This window comes from Rhineura floridana, chromosome 8 (assembly GCF_030035675.1).
Source record: "Rhineura floridana isolate rRhiFlo1 chromosome 8, rRhiFlo1.hap2, whole genome shotgun sequence".
Lineage (NCBI taxonomy): Eukaryota > Metazoa > Chordata > Lepidosauria > Squamata > Rhineuridae > Rhineura > Rhineura floridana.
The window spans coordinates 115,776,488-115,798,765 of record NC_084487.1 but is presented as its reverse complement, the minus strand read 5'-3'; the positions used below and the strand labels follow the sequence as shown (position 1 = coordinate 115,798,765).

Here is a 22,278-nt window from a genome sequence, read left to right as displayed (position 1 = left end):
TAATTCAAAGTGAAGCAAACTGATCCACGCATCCCAAAGTAATGTGCGGACCACAGCATAACAATCTATCAACAAATGCACAAAAATGTGTAAAGATACCTTAAAATGTGCATATTTAAAGCACATACATTTAAAAATATATTTAAAGTAAGAACAAATATATAAAATGCAGGAAAAATATGTGTGATAAAGTTATATTAGTACTTTTTTTGTCTTTTTAAAAATGACAGGTTTTTTCCAGCTGGATGAAAAGGTCTCTGCCTTAGATGTTCATTTGTATTGATTTCAAACCTTCAGTTATTTTTTGCATGATTTAAAAAACTATTTTAGCTGTTTTATGATCTATTTGTAAATTGCCTTGATGCAAAATGATGTTTGATGCAGAATGGAACAGTGAATTAAAATCTATAAAATGGAATATCATGAGAGTCCTTGGTCATCCCTAGAAAGAGCTAGCAAGGTCTTCTAATATTGTAAGAATGTAACAGTTAATAGGATGAAAAATAATAGCTCACAAGTGATGCAAAGAATGAATTGACATTTAAATACAGATTTGAAAAAAGAATACAGCAGGCTTTAATATAAACAGTTATTGCCATGTTGGGTCTAAAGGATGAAAAGCACACATAATAGTCTGGGAAAAAATGTTTTATAAGTTCTACTGATGCAATAAGTGGGGATATGCACCAACCACAACATTTGGTTCAGACACAATTCAGTGCTTTGCAAAGCAGCCTCAACTGGCCCAAAGATCCAAATCTGCTTCATCCCACCCCTTCCCCTTGGGGGAGGGCCCCAGTGACTGGCATTCAGAGGATGCCGCTGACAGTGAAGCTCCACCCCCATAGCTTCCATTACAACCAATGAGGTGGTGCATGACCAGAAGGTTGCCTCTTCATCTTCCCTACACCCTCTCTTCCTTGCTCACTACACTGCCGCCACCGCCGCCATGCACCCCTCCTCCTGAGGAGGACCTTGCCAAACTGTCTTTGCTGCTCTTGCCTCAGACATGTAGGCTACTGCATTGGCAGGCTCAGTGGGTTCCCACAGTTCCCATGAGGTGGAGCATTCAGGTGTGTGTGCGCTCCCAGCAGTAGCACTTTTCTCATGCAAGTAGAAGGAGCCTCCCCACTTACTTAAGTGTTGTAAAGGGGCATGTCTAATTGCTGTGATGTCTTAGCAATGCCTAGCTATGCCTAATAGAGATGCTGGGTCCTGTGTAACCTGTAAGCTGATTCATGAAGTGCTCTGAACTGAATTATTTTTATTAAGCTTATTAAAGAAAAGCACACCTTTGTGTCCATGTCTAACTTCGACAGGTTTGGGCAGGACATCCCCATTTATTATTGATAATTGTTTTAGAAAAAAGCTATAAGGTGTTCCCGCCTCCTTTTTATAGAAGTGGTTGAAATTTGTAGGCCTTCTAGAGTGGATAAAACCTGTCAAATTACAGGCAAATAAAGTCAGGAGCTTTTGCACTGCCCACCTTTAAAATGTAATTCACAAAGGAACAGTATGTAACTTGTTTTACTTTTGGCTAGAATTGGATGAAATTTGCAGGCAAGTCTGCCCCTTCTGAGGACATGAGTCCTGTTAAAGGATAGTTGCAGTAGCTTGGCATCTAGTTTAGTTTCAAGATGGGTGAAGAAGGAATTGCTTAATCTCCTCTAGTATTTTGTGGGCAATTGTTCTTTAAACAGCTGACATAAGAGAAGTGCCCCAGGGAAGAAACCTGCCAAAACTGCAGATTCATTTTCCTGGTTAAAACCCCCCAATTCCGTCTGATTTCAAGCTAGTCTTTTAAATTGTGAAGAAGCTCTTTGCCTCTGCCTGTCTCTGTGTGTCTCTCTCCCCACCACCCATCTCCATCATGTTTCTAAGCTTACAGAATGAGTTTCATCCTTGAAGAGTGGCTCCCTCCCCCAAAGCACTGGGACTGGAGGCTGGTGGTGAAATCATTCTCCCTGATTACATGCTAGACCTGTCAGTCACAATGCACTTTTTCCTCCATGACCTCCCTCCACTCTGGTCTTTGCTCTCCCTTTACCCATTATCTCATGCTGGTGTTAGGGCATTATGGAAAACTTAGAGAAGGGAGGGACCTCCTGCCTGCCAGGTCTCCCCATTTGGCCTGTGAGGCCATTTGGGGGAAGCCACACCCACCCACCTTACACCTGACTTCAAACATTATATGAGGTATGGTGCCAATAAAGACAAAGCTTTCAAGGAACAATAGGGAACTTAAAGGAAACTCCCAATTTTTTCTTTGCTTGAGCAAAGTGCACTCCCAACTGCCTATCAGTTGTTTCATTCAGTGGAAACGACTTCTCCCTCCCAGTGCTGCTCTTTGAAAGTGCCCTCTCTTTTCCACCTCTGACAATGAGGACAGAAAGGAGAAGCTCAGGGAGGCCTGTAAAGCACAAGGCTGGCAACAACCATTGCACTATGTAACGTCATGTGATTGACAAGTGGGTTGCTGAGCCCACCTGTCAAAGTTGGTCCACAGAGTCAGGCCAGAAAATGAACTGATCCCTGGAGCCAAAAAAGTTACCAACCCTTGGCTTAGAGACATTGGACCATAGCCAACACTGCAGCTCTGCTGGTGCAAGGGACTTCCCTGCATGCAATGGAACTTCCTTTTTCTCTTCTGTCCCCTCCATCCCAAAATCAGCTCTGAAAACTCGGGGAACCCTATGGAGCAAATTGTTGGAGCATATGGGGGCAGAGAGGAAACAGAAATCCCATTGCACCAGAGGAACCCTGCTGGCACAGATGTTTATCTGGAGCATTATTTTGAGGCCTGCATCACCGAGATACTACAAAGTACTTCAAGGATCCCTGCATCAAATGATGCCATTTCACCTCTGCCAAGTCCAAAATACCTCCAACTTATCCTGATTTATCTCCTGATTTGGGATTCTTCAGAATCTGATGCACACCCCTAGCAATATGTATGCTGCTACCTCTTAAATTAACACACAACTTTTAATGGAAAACAAGATATTACATTAATCAAGTTACAGATAAAACACATGTGATGTGCAAGAGTGATTTGGATTTGAAGTGCCAAAGCTGTATATCTGAATATGCAATGCCAGCATTCAGGGTGGCAGAAATATCTACAGAAATAAAGGATTGTGTTGTGTGAATTCCTACTATATCATAGATAAAAGACATTTTTTATTTAATCACCTGTTTGGTTATACATTATGCTAGCAACTGACACCTTAATTGAGGGAGGGGTACTTAGTACATGTCAATACAAGCTAGGCAAAAGATGTAGGTGCTACCAGGAGTGGTATGTACAGTGGCAACAACACTGGTCCAGATAACATAAATGAGGCAAATTCATACACTGGAAACTTTTTACTTAGTAAAAACTTTTTACTTTTTACTTATCAGATACTGATGTCCCTGTTTTTTTCAGTAGTCTACACTTGATCAAGAGCATTGCTTTTATTATTACTTCACCTATTCCTGGGATGAGCTTGTAAATTAAAATAGGATCTGGGCCTGAGTCCTGATGATCTCCAAATTAAACTATGTCCTAAGTAAAAAGGAAATAAAAACTTTCCCTTCCAGTGCTGCTGTGGGATAAAGCATACTTATTTTACTATATTGCCGCCTAGTGTCCAAAGCTTGAAAAGCAATGCTTCTTTGTGTATCAAAGGGCGAATGGACTGAATTTATTAATTGAAATTTGTTTTTTCCCTTATACAAGTTATGTAGCACGGACCATTAAGGCTTTCTCTCTCCCTTGATACTGTACAGTATATGTGAATCACTTAGCTAAAAGAGGGACAATTCTGATCATTTGAGGAGGAAAAATTAATTTCAGCATCTAATTTGTATTTTGATAGTACCTAGCATGCAGAGATTAATAGGCGGATCACATCTGTAAAAGTAGACCGTTTCTAATCTGAGTGCATTATACATTTTATTAGAAGACTATGTTGTTTTAACACAGCTATTCTAAGGCTGTGTGGTGTTATCCTTTTTTTGTTTGTGTGGTAAATCCCTTAATTGCAAGCTGCATTATTTGAAGGCAAAAAATAAAGATTTTGTTGTTGTTTTAAATGACACTGAGTGATTCAGTAATTTGCAAAGGGCATATTGAGTAGAGTGCCTGGACATGAATCGAGGAGGCATGTGTTTGTGTTCTCACTTGGGCATGGAGATTATTGAGTGGCCTTGAGCAAGTCAGATCCTCTCCACTTGTCTATATCACAGGATGGCTGCCAGGATAAAATAGAATCAATCCATGTATGCCATCTTAAGCTCCATGGAGGAAAGTTGTGGTAAATAAATTTTAACCAGTCTCTTTGCATGTAATCCTGAATGGATAAGGAATGCAGTGGACAGAATAGTGCTCTGCGCTAGTTTATGAAACTTTGTCTGGTTAGATTATTTCTTGTCCCGTTGAAGGTTTCAGATGTTTTGCCTGGACCCACAAAGACTCCAACCTCTTCAGGTATTCTCCACTATCATGACCCCACCACCCCACATTAGAGGGGGGACATCTGAAGAGGAGAGTCTACTCTACATACTCAGGGTTCTAAACTGGGCAAGCACCTTTTCCTTCAACATGGTATGAAAGACTGGAAAAGTGCTGACTGAGGAGGCAGGCCAGTGAGTACAGCCTCCACCCTCTTTCACCATGATTGTGATCCCATGGAGGAGAACACCCAAGGGAGCTTCCAGCTACTCAGCATGTACCACCAGGTTCAGGCCAAGGCTCACCCCTTTACCAAGCATCAAGTGCCTTCATTCAGGATCGTAACATTACAGAAACCAAACCTGGCTGAATCGGTCCTGTTATGACCAGTGGTTGTTTGTGTCCGTTTGGACTGGCAGGGTGGAAAACAGAGAGGCCAATGACAGGCTGAGCGAGAACAAACTCACTCTAGTTTTGTACCCATCCTCCTCTCTGCTGACTTTTACAAGGGTAATACTCAGACTAAGGAAGAGGAAACTGACAGCCAGTGTCACCCTCTGGATTGGTTGCAAGTTTGAAACCAAGCATGTGGGGTTGGCTGAGTGCAAATAGGTTGGGGGAGCAATGCCCCATCCGTCTTAATGAACCAGCCTCCACTACTTATAACCACCACCCCTCCCTCCCTCTCTCTCTCCCCCTCCCCCCTCCCCCTCTCCCCCTCCCCCTCTCTCCTCCCCTGTCTCTCTCGTCCCTGTAACACAACCGAAGAAGTACTCTTAAAAAATGTCATAAGAGGAACAAATGGCAGTATGCCATGTAAGTATTTATTAAACATCGTGATCAAGTCTTGCTTTGCTTAAAGGCATTCAAGTTACTTAACACTGTTCTTGGAGGGAAAAAACAAGTGGAGCCAACTCCAAACGCTCTGAAATGGTTGTTGCAAATGGCATATTGTCAGTGCTATCAGTTTTGGGTAGTAAATTATTTTAGTTCTGATATTATTACTCCCAGAAGGACTGGACAGTTTGGGGGCTAGGCCAGAGACTTATACACTTGAATTACTTCAATGAGCTCAGTTCTTTTTAGTGTCTTGCAGTTCAAATTAATGAAATGTAACCCTGAATGATGTTTCCTCCCTTAAGCCATGGTGGACAGTCATTCGCTGACTTTCAGAACCTTGGATATATCTACTACACAACATGTCCGTGGGGGATGATGCTAACTTGATTGTTTTAACTATTAGAAAACTAGGCTTGTTTTCCACAGGAATGTCAAATAACCTATTCCAGACCACTGAGTGATGCTTGCATTTCATAACCCAGCACAACTTGTTCCACACTGAAGAGAGGTATCTGGTTGATTTACTGACGTTGAACCCATGTAGCTGATCCAAAGAACTGTGCATCTAGTTCACCAGACCCAAAGGGGGCTTTCATTTTAAAAAAATGCTGCATGGCAAACTGATTTTGAAACTGGGCTATTTCAGAAACAATTTCTGATGTGATGTGTTTGGTTCAGTTCTGCTATGTGCTACAACACTACGATTATCTCAAGAAATAGTTTGGAAAGTAGCTGTCCTTGATTCAAGAATTCAGAAGCTGTTTGTGATGTGGTATATTGGGATCAGTTCAAGGGGGGGGGAGTCCAAAATCCCATTGGGCTAATGAACTTAAACTTAAGCAGATTTCAAATGACACGGTTTATGGACATAGATTGCTTTTTGTGTGTGGTCCTTTTGTGTAATTTTTCTCATCGTCACCCACACTCTGAATGCATCCTGAAAATTGCAGCCCTACAGTAGACCTTTTAAGGTGCTTTATTGAGTGGCTTTTCCTTCTCTCCCTCTCCCTTTCTTAGTTCAATGAAAATGCTCAGAATGTCAGTTGCTTCAACCATCTTGTACAAGCTAATGTGAGAAATAAAAAGAAGTTGAAAGAAGCTGTCTATAAAATCTCAGCAAAAGGAATCACAGATTACAAAAAAGGCTTTAGCTACGCCTTTGAACAGCTGCTAAATGTAAGTGTGGGAAAGCTTCTCCTGTTAAGAAGTTCATATGGTTTTTCTGTGGTGATGGAACCTTTTGGAAATGCAGATGGTCACTTTGAATGCATTGCTATTACTAAACATCAGCCCAACTTTTCTGTGTCATTTTGCAAGCGGATGTAATTCCTCAGTTTAAAGCTGTACCAGATGTGGTTTGAGGAAATATCTTTGCGCCATGTTGCAATGATTTTAAGGTTTCCCCTTTAGATGTTCTCTGACTTGTGTCAGAGCTGCAGTCACATCTGCATTTCTGTATCTTGGAACATGCATTTATTATTACAACCCCCAGGAGGCCGAGAGATAAGCCCCACGTGATCACAACTGCATAGAGAGTACTCCAGATCTTCATATCCAGCACACGGATGATGGGGCGAACAGGGGACACAGAGCAAGTGTGACCCCACTCTCTCACACACACAGTTGTAATTGTGTGATGGGAGGACAACTGAAGGGGAGCTATTGTAATAGATGGAAGGCCAACTGGTGAGCTTAATTGACCCAGCCGAGATTTGAACTTGGTTCTCCCACATATATATCCAGCACTTGTCATCTTTTACATGGCATCTATAGACTCCTCAGGTAATCTGGTGTTTGTTTTTCTGAAGCAAATGTGAAGCATGAATAACAACATACACATCCTTAAGCCCACATATACATGTGCTTGTGAGGTCTGATTGGGCCACTGTTCCGTGCTGTGCATATCTGGATATTTAGGAACACGCAACTGTCTTTCATACTTCACATATTTGCTTTGGGATATACCAGGGTAACTCATGTGTACCCACAGCAAACTTTACTGTGTAAAATGTGAAGTGGGCCTCACTGTCTTAGTTTTCTCTGCTGCACATAGCTTCTTTCTCCTATGTGTGGGCTTCTTTTTCTTTCTGTATGAGACAATATAAATAGGCTTAACAGGAAAAAAGTCTTAGTAGTATAAAGTCTTAGTACATTTAAATTAAGGCAATTTGCCTACATTCTCATCCTCCACGCTCTCTCCCATTTTCCTACTAGAGTGTAGGCTCACATGATGTTGCTTGCTGTAATGGGATTTCTGCAACTGCAATAATTGGGCTAAGAACAAACATCCTGGTCTATTTATGGAGTCATTCGCAGGCCTGTTAAGCTGCCACAGTTCCATTAGATAGGATCTCTCCATTGTGAGAGGTCCACGAATGTCAAGAACCTCGGGGGAGTCATTTTCTGTTCTTAGCACTTTGCAACTTTCCTGAGTGCCATTTGGAGAGTTAAGAAATAATGGAGATGAAGAGGCAGGAGGGTTAGCAGGAGCGTTACCTTCAAAAGTGATGATGGATGTAGCCCCAAGATGTATTTGTTGTTAAGACTAAGTACAACCATCAAAGCAATAAAACAGCAGAAGGATAGCAGCTTATGTAAGTAAGAATGATGGGAGGCAGAAGAGCTTTTATCAATAGATATGTGCATGCGTGTGTTTTGTCCCACAAAAGTGTTCTGTATGTATGAATATAAATGGTTTTGCAGTGTAATCAGGAATATTAGGGTAAATTAAGATATTATGAGACTGATCAGAATTTACAGCTGTCCACTCAACAACAAGAAAGATATAGAAAATCAATTGTGGTCAATTTCAAGGCTCACTAATGGGGAGTGCTGTATAGTCTGAAAAATGAAAACAAACTCCATTCAGCTGATATAATGAGTGTTATCAACCTTAACAAGAGCAATATAAATGGTGGTTTACATGAGTACATTTATGATTTAAGGAGAGCAATAGAACCCTTTTAATTCCCTCTGATACAAAATTGTTTTAAATAATTGTCAATGCCTGTAATAAACATAAATGCAAAGCACTGCAGTTGGCAGTTATTTTTAGTCATCCTAATGTGTTAAGAGTTATTTTCTTCACATCTAGAAGAAAATTGCTTTCAAAATATATAGTAGAGTTAAAATAAGTATTTGTAATAAAGCAATTTAAAAGAGATTGGTGAGTTTAAAAGGGATAAGGTTGTTCGTGAGTCATTTAGCTACCCACTGTTCCTCCATATATTGACAAAAAAAAAACACCACCTCATTTGGAATAATGACCTTTTACTTTGGCAGTTCAATTTAATTTTTGCACTGATAGCTGGAAGAGGAAGTTCCCTCAGAGTCACCTTTGATATCTCAAATAGGATAATTTTGCCATGTGGATTTGCTACCTTTTTCTTCATAAGTTATCAAGTGCTTCAATGGAGTTTTATTGTTTGGGATAGGTAGCAAATTCTGCAAGCATTTTGATATATGTTCCAAGCAATGCTTCCCAGGATTTAACTTGACGTTCCAGGGTGTTCACCTCCTTCTCTAGCTCTGAGGAAAGAATAAATGTTCAGATGAGGGGCTGGAAGCACATGGGCAGGCTATTTTCTTAATGGTTTGAGAGCTTTTGCTATTTTTCCCAGCGCATCTCCATCAGGCTCCATTCCTGAGCCTCTAGATATAACCAGATTTTTCCCCTGTGGTAAACTCTGCTGCCAGCAGGCTCCAACCCCTGACCTGACAGGCACCACATTTAGCTCTTGCATTCTGCCTTGTCTTAGAGTCTGAGCTTCAGAAATCCAGGCACTTCATGCATACACAGACCTGAAAGTTTATTGGAGAGCCTTGACAGACATGTTTCCAGGAGCCAGTGAAGGAGGCAGACTTTCAGAGTGGGGGGAATACTTAGCTTACCATTACAAGGTAGCGTGAACCCTTTTTTCTTTTTATTTTTTAACCAAACATTTCAAAAGGTAAAAGCCGTTCCAAACAGCTAGGAAGGGTGACTTCTACCAAGCACTTTTACATGGAACTGGAAATGTTTGTGGGAATGATGCTATATGATGACACAGCATCATTTTCAAGAGGATTACAAAGGAAAAAAAGATGACAGCCTCCACGGAGCTTTCTCCCTGCCCTACAACATGGTTGTTGCCAAATTTGCCCCATCTTTGTGGTGGTGTTGGGGAGGTCAAGCCAAAGGCGGAGGGGAGACCTTTGCACAAGCCCTATATGAGATATATCTTCCTAGATCTCTCAACCCACACTGAGCTAATATAAAATTTATATTCCTATATACATACACAAATTATTTGCTTAGGATGTGCCCAAGCACCTCCCTTTCAAAACTGCATTAGTTCAATCCCACATTTGTTTGAGCTGTAAAGTACTCCGCACTTCTGTACTGTCCATAAATCTACCTTTATGGGGAATAAACTTTGTTGTCTCCAAGCTGAAAAGAAAAGTCATGGCTATTCTGTTTTCTCTCGCATTGAGTGAAGTTGTATGTCACTGATGCTACTTTTGAATGAATTTCCCTACTCAATAATTTCTACCCAGGAGGAAGAGTTAAGTAACCACTCATTGTTCCTGAAGCAGCTTATGGGAAAAACTGTAATCTGCTGCTGAATGTTCCAACTGTAATTTAATATTATTGAACTATTATGGGTCAAGCATGAGCTACACAGCAGTAGAAGCATATTCAGCAGTAAAGCACCAGGGTCAATGCACACTTAGTAAATCTTGACTTCCCCGTCTACATTTTATATGTGCTGGTTACTTGACCAGTAAATCACACTCAGGATACTATATAAATTAGTTGTAAATGAAATCTGGACATGCTGGTTTGTCTCAGGCAGGTGTTGCTCCCATTAAACACAGCCTAAAATGGGGTCCTTTTACTCAATCACTGTAACTGTTCACAGATGCTCACTGCACAGGGTAATTTTCCTGTTTATGTGTTTCTGGAGCATGGGTGATATCACTGCAGAATTTCTATCAATGCAACATTGTGGTAGCTGCTTTACCACATTTATGTGGTATTTTTCCTTCCTTTTATTTATTTTATAATACCAAATCTCCAAAGTGTTATATTACATGTTGGGACCTCCATTAATCTTTTATTTCAAAATCATAGTGCTAGTGTTACTGATATAAATGTTTTCGGTTTCTTTATTCACATTTATTTGGTAAAGTGATACTTAAATCAGGGGTGGGGAACCTGTAGCCCTCTAGATGTCATGGGAGTTGAACTCTTATCATCCCCAGCCAGCATGTCCAATGGTCAAGGATGCTGCTGCCCTGGGCTCCTACTGGGAGGAAGGGCGGGATATAAATTCAATAAATAATAATAATCTGGAGGGCCACAGGTTAGCTAAAATGTAAATATACTGCCTTCAAGTTGATTCTGACTTATGGCAACCCTATGAATAGGGTTTTCATGAGGCTGAGAGACAGTGACTGGCCCAAGGTCACCCAGTGAGCTTCGTGGCTATGTGGGGATTCGAACCCTGGTCTCCCGGGTCTTAGTCCAACACCTTAACCACTACACTACACTGACTCTCTTATGTTAACTTAAGCCAGTTTAAAATACGCCAGATCCTAACCCCGTTCAGGAGCCCTTGGGAGGGAAGAACACCGACGGAACCAGCAGAGCTTTCCCCCAATTTAACTTATGTCAGGACTGGAGGCCACATGAGCAAGCTGAACAGATGTAGGATATGGCATAAATCCCCCTCCCGTCAGTCCAGCCCACTGTTGAAAAAAATGTACTGCCTTCAAGTCGATTCCAACTTATGGCAACCCTATGAATAGGGTTTTCATGAGACTGAGAGGCAGTGACTGGCCCAAGGTCACCCAGTGAGCTTCATGGCTATGTGGGGATTCAGACCCTGGTCTCCCAGGTCGTAGTCCAGCACCTGTCTTAAATGGAAAATTGTAAATATTTGGAAATCAAAGCAGTCATCTTGGTATTAAGCATTAGTTCAATTAGCCTAGAATGAGCCAATCAAAATTGTAATTTAAAAGTAATGATAAATAGAATTCAATATTTTTGTAGATAGTGATAAAACAATAGCTGCTTCAGTGTTCATTGGCTCATCAATCAGTAGCTGGTTTATAATTTTATCTATGTGCATCTTTGTACCTTGCTCTATGATAGTTGGCTGGCAAACATAGAATCTCCTCCCCCCTCCGCCTTATCCTTACTGCAACTCTGTGAGAAATGTTAGGCTGAATGCCCAAAATTGCCCAGTCAGCTTCATGGCTGAGCAAAGGTTTCAACTGGGTCTCCCTGGCAGTAGTGGCCAGCAGGCTAGGCCAATGTTGCTCACAATGTGGAGGTTGCTGCTGATATCCCAGGTGGGGGCAGGTTGGCATGATGTCAGCTTAGTGTTAGATCGGCTCTGCTGCTGTGCCCGCGCTGCACCGACCTCAGCCCTCTCCCCCTTGGTTACCAGCAGTGACCTCTGCACTATGAAATGAGCTGCTGCTACTCCCTGGTTTAGCTGTATCTAATATCCATTAAATTATGTAGATAGAAACTGGACTGGATCCAGACTTACTCATACTTTATTCACTTAAATCAACAGAACTTAATTTAGTCGCTTATGACTACCGTGATAGCCAGTGTGGTGTAGTGGTTAGAGTGTTGGACTACGACCTGGGAGACCAGGGTTCAAATCCCCACACAGCCATGAAGCTCACTGGGTGACCTTGGGCCAGTCACTGCCTCTCAGCCTCAGAGGAAGGCAATAGTAAACCCCCTCTGAATACTGCTTACCATGAAAACTCTATTCATAGGGTCACCCATAAGTCGGAATCAACTTGAAGGCAGTCCATTTCATTTTTTTTCATGACTACAATGGGACTTAGGTTAGTCATTGATTTCAATGGGTTCATTCTGACTAAAGCTGCAATCCAATAGATACTTACCTGAGAGTAAGTCCCATTGAACCCAATGGAGCTTACTTCTGAGTAGACATGTATTGGATTGCAGTCTAAGTCTGGATGCAACCTAATATCTTCATGATTAGAATGGAAGCTGTGACAGCTATTTTCCCCCCTGATTGCTCCTTTGTGTGGATTTGGGGCAAGGGGGGACTTTTACCTGTTGTTCTAGGTCAACCTCTGGTGCAGGCTATTCATCCAATGAAACAAGACATTTCCCCCCTATGGTGTGCAACTGCTACTTGCATGTGGAAGCCAAATGTACACCATAAGAAAGTCAACACTATAAATAGGAGAGATCCACAACAATTTCCTTCCTATTGTTAGCAGAACTTTTGTGTAATACTTGCAGATAATATATAATATAATATACAATTACAGATAACATATAATATAATATAGTATAAAATATAATAATTTTGAATAATATTTGCATTATTTAAAATAATGAAGTGTACTTTAATTCCTTTACATAGAGAGATACCCTTTGGTACCTAACAGTATGCAAGGTGCAATATATGGAAAAGAGCTGCGTTACACTATTGCATATTTGATTATTTTGCCTGATGAATCATAACTGGAATATGCTCCTCTATATCTCTTCCAGCACAGCCACAGTGTCTTCAGAGCTAACTGCAACAAGATTATAATGTTGTTTACTGATGGCGGTGAGGAAAAAGCACAGGAGATTTTCGACAAATACAACAAGGATCAAAAAGTAAGATTCGCTTGTTAAAGCCCTCCCATAGACCTGGTAGCTGAGTGGCTAAGGCATGCCGCTTCCTGAATGACCCATGCAAATTCTAACCAATTAATGCCATCAGTAGTAATTAGGAAGAAAGGGTGCATACTTCCTTAGGGATCCTGTATGCTTTGTGATTATGTGGAAGCTACATAATTACTGGAAGGGCTCACAGTTCAGTGAGAGGGCACATACTTTGCATACACATGGTCCTTGCTAAAAACCTAGCATTTCCTGTTATAGCATCTCAGGAACTAAAATTGGGAAAGATGTCTGCCTGAGATTTTGGAGAGCTGTTGCTGCTAGTCAAATTGAATAGTAGTTTTAATGTTTTAAAATTTAATTTTAATCTTAAAAATTTGTGCCAGTATGTCTGTCTACAATGTCAGCTTAATGTTACATTATACAACATTACATTGTGATATGTGATGTAGCACTGTGGTAGCATTCTATATGTTCTATCCTTTGAACTTGATTACCAATATTAGGATGCAGCTCTGTATATACATGTACATGAACAAACAGTGTGTGTGCATATACACACAAACACATTCATATGTGTGTGAGTACCAGAGCTTGGAAAAGTTACTTTTTTAAAACTACAACTCCCATCAGCCCCAGCCAGCATGGCCACTGGATTGGGCTGATGGGAGTTGTAGTTCAAAAAAGTAACTTTTCCAAGCTCTGGTGAGTACACATACATATGTGTGTATTTTATGTATGTCTATAGTAAAGTGTGTGTGCATGAATCTCGGTGTTAGGGGGAAATATTTGCCAAGCCTTATCAACTATGTAGAATTAAATCCATCAGCGCTCATTCAGTTTTTGTATTTTCATTTATCCAGTAAAATTTGGCCGTTTTCAGAGAAATTCCTTTGAAATACATTTCACAAAACATGGTAGTTTCTTTTCCTTTTCCTGGAAATCTATTTGGATGTTTTCTCTGAGTGTCGTCTTATTCTGTGAATGTCCAAATGAATACACTTTGTTTCTATCCAAATTAGGTTAATGGTGTAACATCTGTTCATTGAATATGATCTTTCACTTTTGTTGCAAAAGACAAATCTGTTTCAGATGTTTTAGGAAATTAGGCTATACTTTATAACTTATGTCTTCTCAGGATAATAATTTTTCACTAACAAAATTAGGTATGCTTTGGTTGTACTTTTTATCTGTTAGCATAGATCATTAATTAAAAATGTAGGGAGCAAGGACCAAAGTGATATGCACATATTGGTTTAGAAATATATAATTAACCTATAGTGGCAAAGTTATACATTTCTTGGCTTACTTTTGAATAGAGAGAGAAAAAGACAATATCCAGTGCTAGTTCTACTTAGAGTAGGCCCATTGACATTAATAGACATAACTAACTTAGTTGCATTACTTGCAATGGTTCCTCCCTGAGTAGAACTTACTTTGATACAACTCACAGTAAGGATGTGTGAAATTTGACCCTTTACATTTGTCGATATTTATTTTTATTTCCTCCCCTGTATCTTGGCATGGCATGTTCTGCCCAATCTGCCAATCTGAATATGTGGGTTTCACAAAGTGGATTCCAATCTCTGTTGTGTACTGCATCCATATTTGTTATTATATTAGAAATATTAAAGCATATTGGAATGACTTGCACATTATGATCCTGCTTCAAAACTATGCACAGAAACATAAATTAATGCAGAACTACTGTAAATAATTGGGGGAAGGTTTCAGGGAGGCCACATTTTTTTCTAAAAATTTCAGTCATTGTTATGGTTACAAAAAGAGTGAAAAAGTGATAATTGCAACAATAGCAAAACAATTCTTTTCCTTTTACTGGTTTTGTACTAATTCTAATTGTTTTTACTGTATTTTATTTAAAATATTTATACTCAGGAACAGCTGGTATAGTGGAGCAGTGCCGCTCTTCTGGTAGCAGCATTGCTTCCACTTACGTGGATGATGCAGTGAGGTCAGGGCTGTGCAGGTACACTAACAGATTTCATCTGGCACTTCCAGTAGTGTACCTGTGCAGCTGTGAGCTCACTGGCACTGCACCCCATGTCTGCACTTTTCTGGTAAGCGACAGTGACACCACTGTCAGCAGTGCAGTGGTGCGACCACTGTTGTTTATACTCTGCTCTCATATGCCAGAAGTAGCTTATGACAATCAGTTAAGAAAACAAAGAATTAAGAAGCTGAACAAATAAAAATAAAAAATTAGCAGCAGTGCTTCATATCACAGTTCTCAGATTCATTCCCATATTCTTCTGAAAGCCATTGGAGACGAACTTTTCCATGGTGGTGGAGCCCACTAAATCCTAACCCCACTTCAGCAGCATGGATTAGGAGTTAGGATTGCAGCCTTAGCGTTTTTATATTAAAAACATATTTTATATGTTTTAATTAAAATGTGTGTTTACAAAGACTGGTGCTGCCAGATTTCAAAAAGGAGGGGCTTATAATGATAAAATCCCTCTCCCCAAGGGCAATATAATAGCCACCCCCTTACCACTTACCTAGCAGGTGACATAGAGAACTATGTTTCTCAGGTTCGTAATGAATTTATTCAGTATATTGCACAAATTAATAGTTTAAAAAAATGAATCTAGAGGTTTTATTGGAAATTAATAGACACAAATTTAAATCTAGTGTAGGAAAGCAAAAGAAGATTTTATTTGCATTTATTGAATTTTCAAGGTAATCTTTGAGCAGGTCTTCTTGCATTATGACTTCTAGGTATCATGTGCATTTTTAAGATGAAGCAGAGCACATGGAATCAGTGAATTCATAAACTAATCAGATCTGGGACCTGCACCCTATCATATCAGAAGAAGTGTTTAATTAAGTCCCATGTTTCTACAAGATAGCTTTTTGCTATTCATTAATTTTGCCAAGTCATGTATGAGAAACGATTGCAGACTGTTCATAACTTTCCAAAGCACCAGCCTGGCTTTTACCCTGGTTTGATGGATGATGTTAATCTGGAGATCAGCTGTGGAAATATCTCCTTGGTCTTTCTTGCTGAGTTTGCAGTTTACTGGCAAGGAACCAGGCCTGCTCAGTCTTGGATCCTCACTGCTGGAATGTCCATAAGTGTGTGTGCGTGCGTGCGTGCGCATGTGTCCCTTTAAAAGTTATTGAAAGATAAGCCTGATCCTTTCATAGTTACCACTTCTGATTATTTTAGGGGTGGGGGCATTTTATATGTGCATGCCCTTCACACATGATTGGCAATTATTCCATGAACATTTTGTGTGCCTTTAAGATTTGAAATAAATTCTAGGCTTACAAATGATCCTTGAATGCTTTTGTTGCTATAGAACAGCAATGGTGTTTTCTCTGAATATTTTGGATACCTTGGGTCAGTATCAGAATATCTTGTGTTTTTGTTGTTTGGAATTGATGAAACTTTATCTCCTAGCAATATTTGCATATCATGTGATGTTGCCTATTCAGTTTTGCTTACATAGTTTTGTTCACTCTGACTTCTGTTTAACCTTCAAGTTGACAAATTAAAACAAAATAATAAACATTTTGTGCTTCCCCTGAACATCTAGCCTCTGAAGAGTGTCCTTACAAATTACTGGTTTTCATCCTTTTGAGCTGGCCTACGGTTATATTTAAAGTAGTTTTCTGTCTCTACAGATAACACTATAAGTACCTTGATTTTTATGTAACTTTGAGTATTCTAAAGAACATGATAATGACTCCAGTGCACATCATATCATGACTTTATAAAGATGATCTGTCTGTCTATCTGTCATCTGTTTCAGGGGTACCCAATGTAGTACCCTCCAGATATTATTAGACTACAACTCCCATCATCTCTGATCTTTGACCATCCTGGCTGGGACTGATAAAAATTGTAGTCCCACAACATCTGGAGTGTATCACATTGGCTATAGATGACCTGTTCATTCAATTTTGCATTGCCTGTTGTCATACTGATAATATTATTTTTTGTTTTGTTTTTCTTAGACATGAGTAGAACCTAGCAATAGCATGAGTTTGAGCTGCTTGCCATATCTTCACCTGGATCTAGAACATTTTGTTGTGATGCAGAGAGGTCTGGCACAGGTTACTTGCCTACCCTTTTCAGTGGAGCAGAGCAGATGAGCATGCACAAAGAACTGTGCACTAGAGATACACAAGCATATTTCATGTCACCTTAAAAGGGCTTGGGTCCTTCTGAGGGCATTGCAGTCATTCCAAGTGAACATTCACAGAGCACCCACCTCCCCCCCTTTCCTAAGTTCTCCATGAAATTTACCTTGAGGTGGGGGGAAGACAGCAGCAGAAGGGAATTCAGATGTCAGTGGGCCTCAACAAAAGAGTTTTTTCCTACTGGTGACTACTGAGAATTGTAGCTATGGCAGAAAAATGACATTGTGCATGTGATTCCAGAATATGAAGGCAGAAATGACTTGCACAACATCATTTTTCCACTAGAGATGTGCCTTTATTCTGCCTTAAGGTAGGTTTTTTTAGAGTGGTTGGGAAAAGGGGAGGCAGCAGAGGTGACCCCCAGAATTAGGCCAAGCAGAGCCATGTAGGACTGTGTTTACTCCAATCCTGCTCTCTTGAGATTCGTTCATTAGACCAGCAGAAGGAAACCCTATTTTATTCCTAAAGTCATGCTAGTGTGCCATGGTGAGTTGAGTGATTCACTTGTGTTGAGCTATTCCTTAAGAAAAGAATTAAAATGGTTGCACCTATTGTTGTTTTCCTCTAACTTATCAGGAATATACCTGCAAAAAGTCATGGAACTGGGAGGAGGGACTGCTTGCCATTTGCAGTGAAGTGATACACATGTTGATTGAAAAGAGGGTGGGCCTATAAGATCTTTAAGTCCAGAATCCAAAATTACCTAACTGCACCACTACTTACCAGCAAGGGGAGGGGATAGTGGTGAGGGATCCCCCAGAGAACATCTTGCCCAGGAATTCCTCAAACCTGTGTTAAACATACTGGTTGCCACCAATTTATATGACTGCAAACTTTGAGCCACGTGCATGAGATCAAGTGAACTCAACCATGTAGAGTAGGCCAAGAAAGGAGCTGTCAGCTCAGACATTCCTACTTAGCCCCAGGCAGCCTACACTTTCAAAGTTGAGGGGGGGGGGATGCCACAACTATAGTCAGCTGGTTCATTGGAGTGGCAAAGCTGCTTTTATATAAGTGCAGCCACGCCAGCCTGTGATTGGCCAGATTGCACCAGGTTTGTATGTATGGCCTTGGACGCCTTCTGCCTGATAACTTTCACACACTGTATTTCATTTTTCCAGATGTTAATATGAAGTAAAACTGTATGATCTTGCTTATTATCAGAACAAACCACTCTCCCACACATGGGGGTGGGTGGGCTGGGGGAAGGCAGCTAAGCCAGCTGCTGCTGGCAGTGTAACACAAGTGTCATTCCACTGGTGCAGAACCTTTCCTTATACATGCAGAATGGGTGGTGTGTGGGCAGAAGTACCATTGGTGAGATCTCTGCTGCAGCAGACAGTGGAAGCCCCCAAAATAGGATGTTCTGATGCCAGGGAGGAGCTCAACTAGCCTGGGATAAATTGGATCCCTATTGCTGCATCAGCTCCAGGCTGGCACAGTGATTGTCCTGCCCCTCATCCCCCCCAGCCACCGTGCATGGCAGGGCTGAAGATGCAGTGGTAGCTCTCTATTCTCCCATAGATGTCATAGATCTCTAAGCAGGTTGTGTAGCCTGACCTGCAGCTCATAAACAGGAAATGCCTAAGCTCCACTGGAATACTTTGCTCCTCACTTCAAGTTGAGGCTCAGTCCGTTTCCTGTCTCAGCTCAGAGCACATCCTTCTTAGGATCTCTCTGTCTCTCCTAGTGGAGTTTCTTATACTTCCCTTATACCTATCTGCCTATCTTCTCTCCTGAGTTTTGTTTGCTTAAACTTCTTCTTGATTTTGCACTTTATACATATATATAAAAACATTTTTCTTAACCTCCATTCTTCCCTCTTCCCCCCCATCTGTTTCTGCTCCATCTGGACCTGAAAATGGAGTGTTAGGACCCTTGTTTACCCAATTATGGTGAAGACTAACCCAGACTTATCATAAAAGTTACTTTATTACTGGACATGAAAGATGTAGAAATCGTGCCTCCAGACAAGTTCTACTCAGGGCTTTGTTCAGTTTTCTTCTTGGTTGTGAAGAGGGATGGATCCTGGCGCACGCTACTCAATCTAAAATTTGAGTTAGTTTGTGACTTATAATAAATTCTGGATGCAAACACTTTCATCTATTCTGGAAGCACTCCAACCAATGGACTCTGTGGCCTACATAGACATATTTCGATCCTGCCAGATCCTCCTCTGTTTTGCCTGTGACAACAGCCACTATCAATATCAAGCATTACCATTTGGCCTGTCCTCAACATCTTGAGTATTCACAAACATGATAGTGAAACTTGTGGTAGCCCTTTGGCTTCAAGGAGTACATGTATATCCTTACCTGCATGACTTACTGATCCATTCTTCAAATCTTCTGCAGGCTCAGGAGGTCATCCAGATGACATTAACGCATCTGCAAGATCATAGCTTCCTTATAAATAACCAGAAAGTCATCTCCATCTCACCAGCTGCAGCATCTGGGGGCTTGGCTTGGCTTGACCGAGTCAGGGACCATGTTATTTTCATCAGACAGGATACACACAATCTTGGCTGTGGTGTCTTCTCTGTTGCAGGCATGTTCAGCTGTAACATCACATGCCTAGCCCTTGCCAAGCGCAAGACAAATAAGTTCGGAATTTCAAAATGCAATGAACACTGCTGGTGGTAAAGAAATTAAAGGTTTATTAAAGCAGCATTTGCAAACAGCTAAAATGAAACTAAATAGCTAGCAGTCTCTGCCTCCCTCCCCTGTCTTACACTTTTCACTGGCTGGAAACTTTCCAATAGCCCTCTGGGGATTCTTGCCTGGGAGGAGTTCAGTCTTCTTGATGATACTTTGAGGCTATGTCATCTTCCTGGAGGCTTGGTCTTTCCTGATGTTATCTTGGGGCTCCTTCAGCCCCTGGAGGCTTAATCTCCCTGATCTAGGGGTCCCATACTTATACTCAAAAAAACTCCTGGGGGGGCACCTTACACCTTGTAGATCATTATCTTCCCATTATCTAGGTTAGCCTTTCCCAACCTTTGGGTCCCCAGATGTTGCTGGACTACAGTTCCCATAATTCCTGACCATTGGTCATGCTGGCTGGGGCTGTTGGGAGTTGTAGTCCAGCAATATCTGGGGACCCAAAGGTTGGGAAAGGCTGATCTAGGTAGCTGGTTTAATCATCAGGTGATCTCTCATGATTCTGCATGTGGTACAGCTTTGGCCTGAGAACACAGTTGCACCCCCAAATCAACGGCTTGTTTTGTCTATCAGGCTGCTTGTTTACATTAGCCAAGTGAGAACATGTGTAAGCCAATTAGCTCACCATCCCTTCAAAGCTTGAGAAAGCCATAAACAATCCCACCTGACAGAGCAGAAGCGTGGGACAAGCTGCATTGTTTTGGTTACTTGAACAACTTTCCCAAATACTGTTTCTGAATACACAGTGTTGAAACTTCTTTTTCAGCTTCTTCTAAATAATATCACAAAGCCTGTGCTTTGAGCTCTCTAAACTTCAATCCATTGCAATTACAGTGTGCAGAAGCAATCGGCAACCCAATGACTCAAGGGTTTGGGGCAATAAACAGGGGACAGAGGACATTCACATGCCATTTCTAAGCCTCCTTGATTGTACATCTAGATTCCTTCTGGTGATTGGCAATACTTTATATTATATCATATATAATGATTCTAGCCCAACTGCTGGGAATATTGAATTTGGAAATAGGTCTCATGCCCGACCTCCACAATTGCTTCTGTTGAAGTCCCAAGGCAGTGAAGGATTCCCTCATGTGGTGGAGGGCAGAGCATCAGCTAAAACAGGGGATTCCTCTCGAAAACTCTCCACAGTCAGTCATCACAATGGTTGTTAGCCATATGAACTGGGGGTCTCACTGCCAGGGCAGGTACATTCAAGGCAAATGGTCTCCTCTGGAGGCCAAAGAAGCATCAGCTGGTTAGAGCTCATGGTGGCCACCTGACACTTTGCCACTTCTACAACATCCTGGCCCTTTTGGATGTACTGGTCCACACAGATAATACCTATACCAAAGTCCATATAAACCATCAGGCAGGTACATTTCTCAAGCTCTTCAGGCTGAAGCATCCTCCCTGCTGAGTTGAGCAGAGCATTACATAAGCTCCATCATGGTGAAATACATCCAGAGGAACCTGAACATGATGGCAGATTGGATGAGTCACCAAAATCGCTTCCCAGGAGAGTTGTCTGAATTGACAAGTATTTCTGATTCTGTAGCAGTGGTTTGGCTGCTTCTTCGTGAATCTTTTTACCTCATGCCCCAACCACCAGATCAGGTGTTTCTTTGCAAGGTACCTGAATCGGAACAGAGCAGGGGGATGCTATCTCAGCACAGTGGCCCAACCGTCTACCTCAAGCCTTTCCCCCACCTCTGCTGATATCCCATGTGGTGAGTAAGATCAGGCTAGAAAGAAGTGTCCCCATATTGGCTGAGGCACCGTTGAGTTTTTGGAGCTGTTACGATGCACCATCTCTCCTTCATTCCATCTACCATCCCAGCAGGACCTTCTTTGTCAAGGCCCCTTGGTACGCCCAGACCCAGAATGGCTACAGTTAGCCACCTAGAGATTGAGCGGCATTAGTTGCTGAAGTTGTGAATACCACCCAAGGTGATTGACACCATCTTAATTTTTAGAAGGCCCTTCCTCATCTAAAATTACCAAGCAACCTGGTCCACCTTTCTTTGTTGGTGCAAGAATCACAAGATTGACCCCGGATCCACATAAATTGCTGATGACATCCTTTCTGCAAGAAGGTCTGGAAATGGGTCTGCACCCCAGTATTCTAAGGATGCAAGTTTCAGCCCTTTCATCTATCCTCTTGTCCACTTCTTCAAGTCCCCTAGATTTGCATCCTATGTTGAAACACTTCTCTAAAGGGCTCACCACCCTCAGTACGCCAATACAGCCCTGCTTCTCAACTTGGAACTTTCCCACAGTGCTCCAAAAGCTTCCCTTTGAACTGTTTAATTCTGTTTCTCTGTTGATTCTCTTGGTGAAAGTTATCTTCTTGGTAGCCATCATCACAGCCCTGTCTGTGCAGAAGCATGTTTGTGTGGACTGGTTGTCCTCCATTTGTACCTAAAGTTAATTCTGCCTTTCATAGGCAGCAAGAAATAATCCTACCTTCTTTCTGTCCTAACTAGGGTTGCCAGGTTCTGGGCCTGAGACCGATCCTGTATCTTTAGGAG

At 41.4% G+C, this 22,278-nt stretch overlaps 1 protein-coding gene across 5 annotated transcripts in view; it reads left to right on the top strand.

Annotated features, from left to right (window-relative positions):
- Positions 1–22,278, top strand: part of CACNA2D1 (calcium voltage-gated channel auxiliary subunit alpha2delta 1) — a 621,516-nt gene that overhangs the window by 439,873 nt on the left and 159,365 nt on the right. For all 5 annotated transcript variants that reach the window (XM_061582171.1, XM_061582168.1, XM_061582170.1 and 2 more), the window contains exons 11-12: positions 6,293–6,451; positions 12,807–12,917. In XM_061582171.1, the coding sequence (XP_061438155.1) occupies positions 6,293–6,451; positions 12,807–12,917 (270 nt within the window). The remainder of the gene's footprint in view (positions 1–6,292; positions 6,452–12,806; positions 12,918–22,278) is intronic.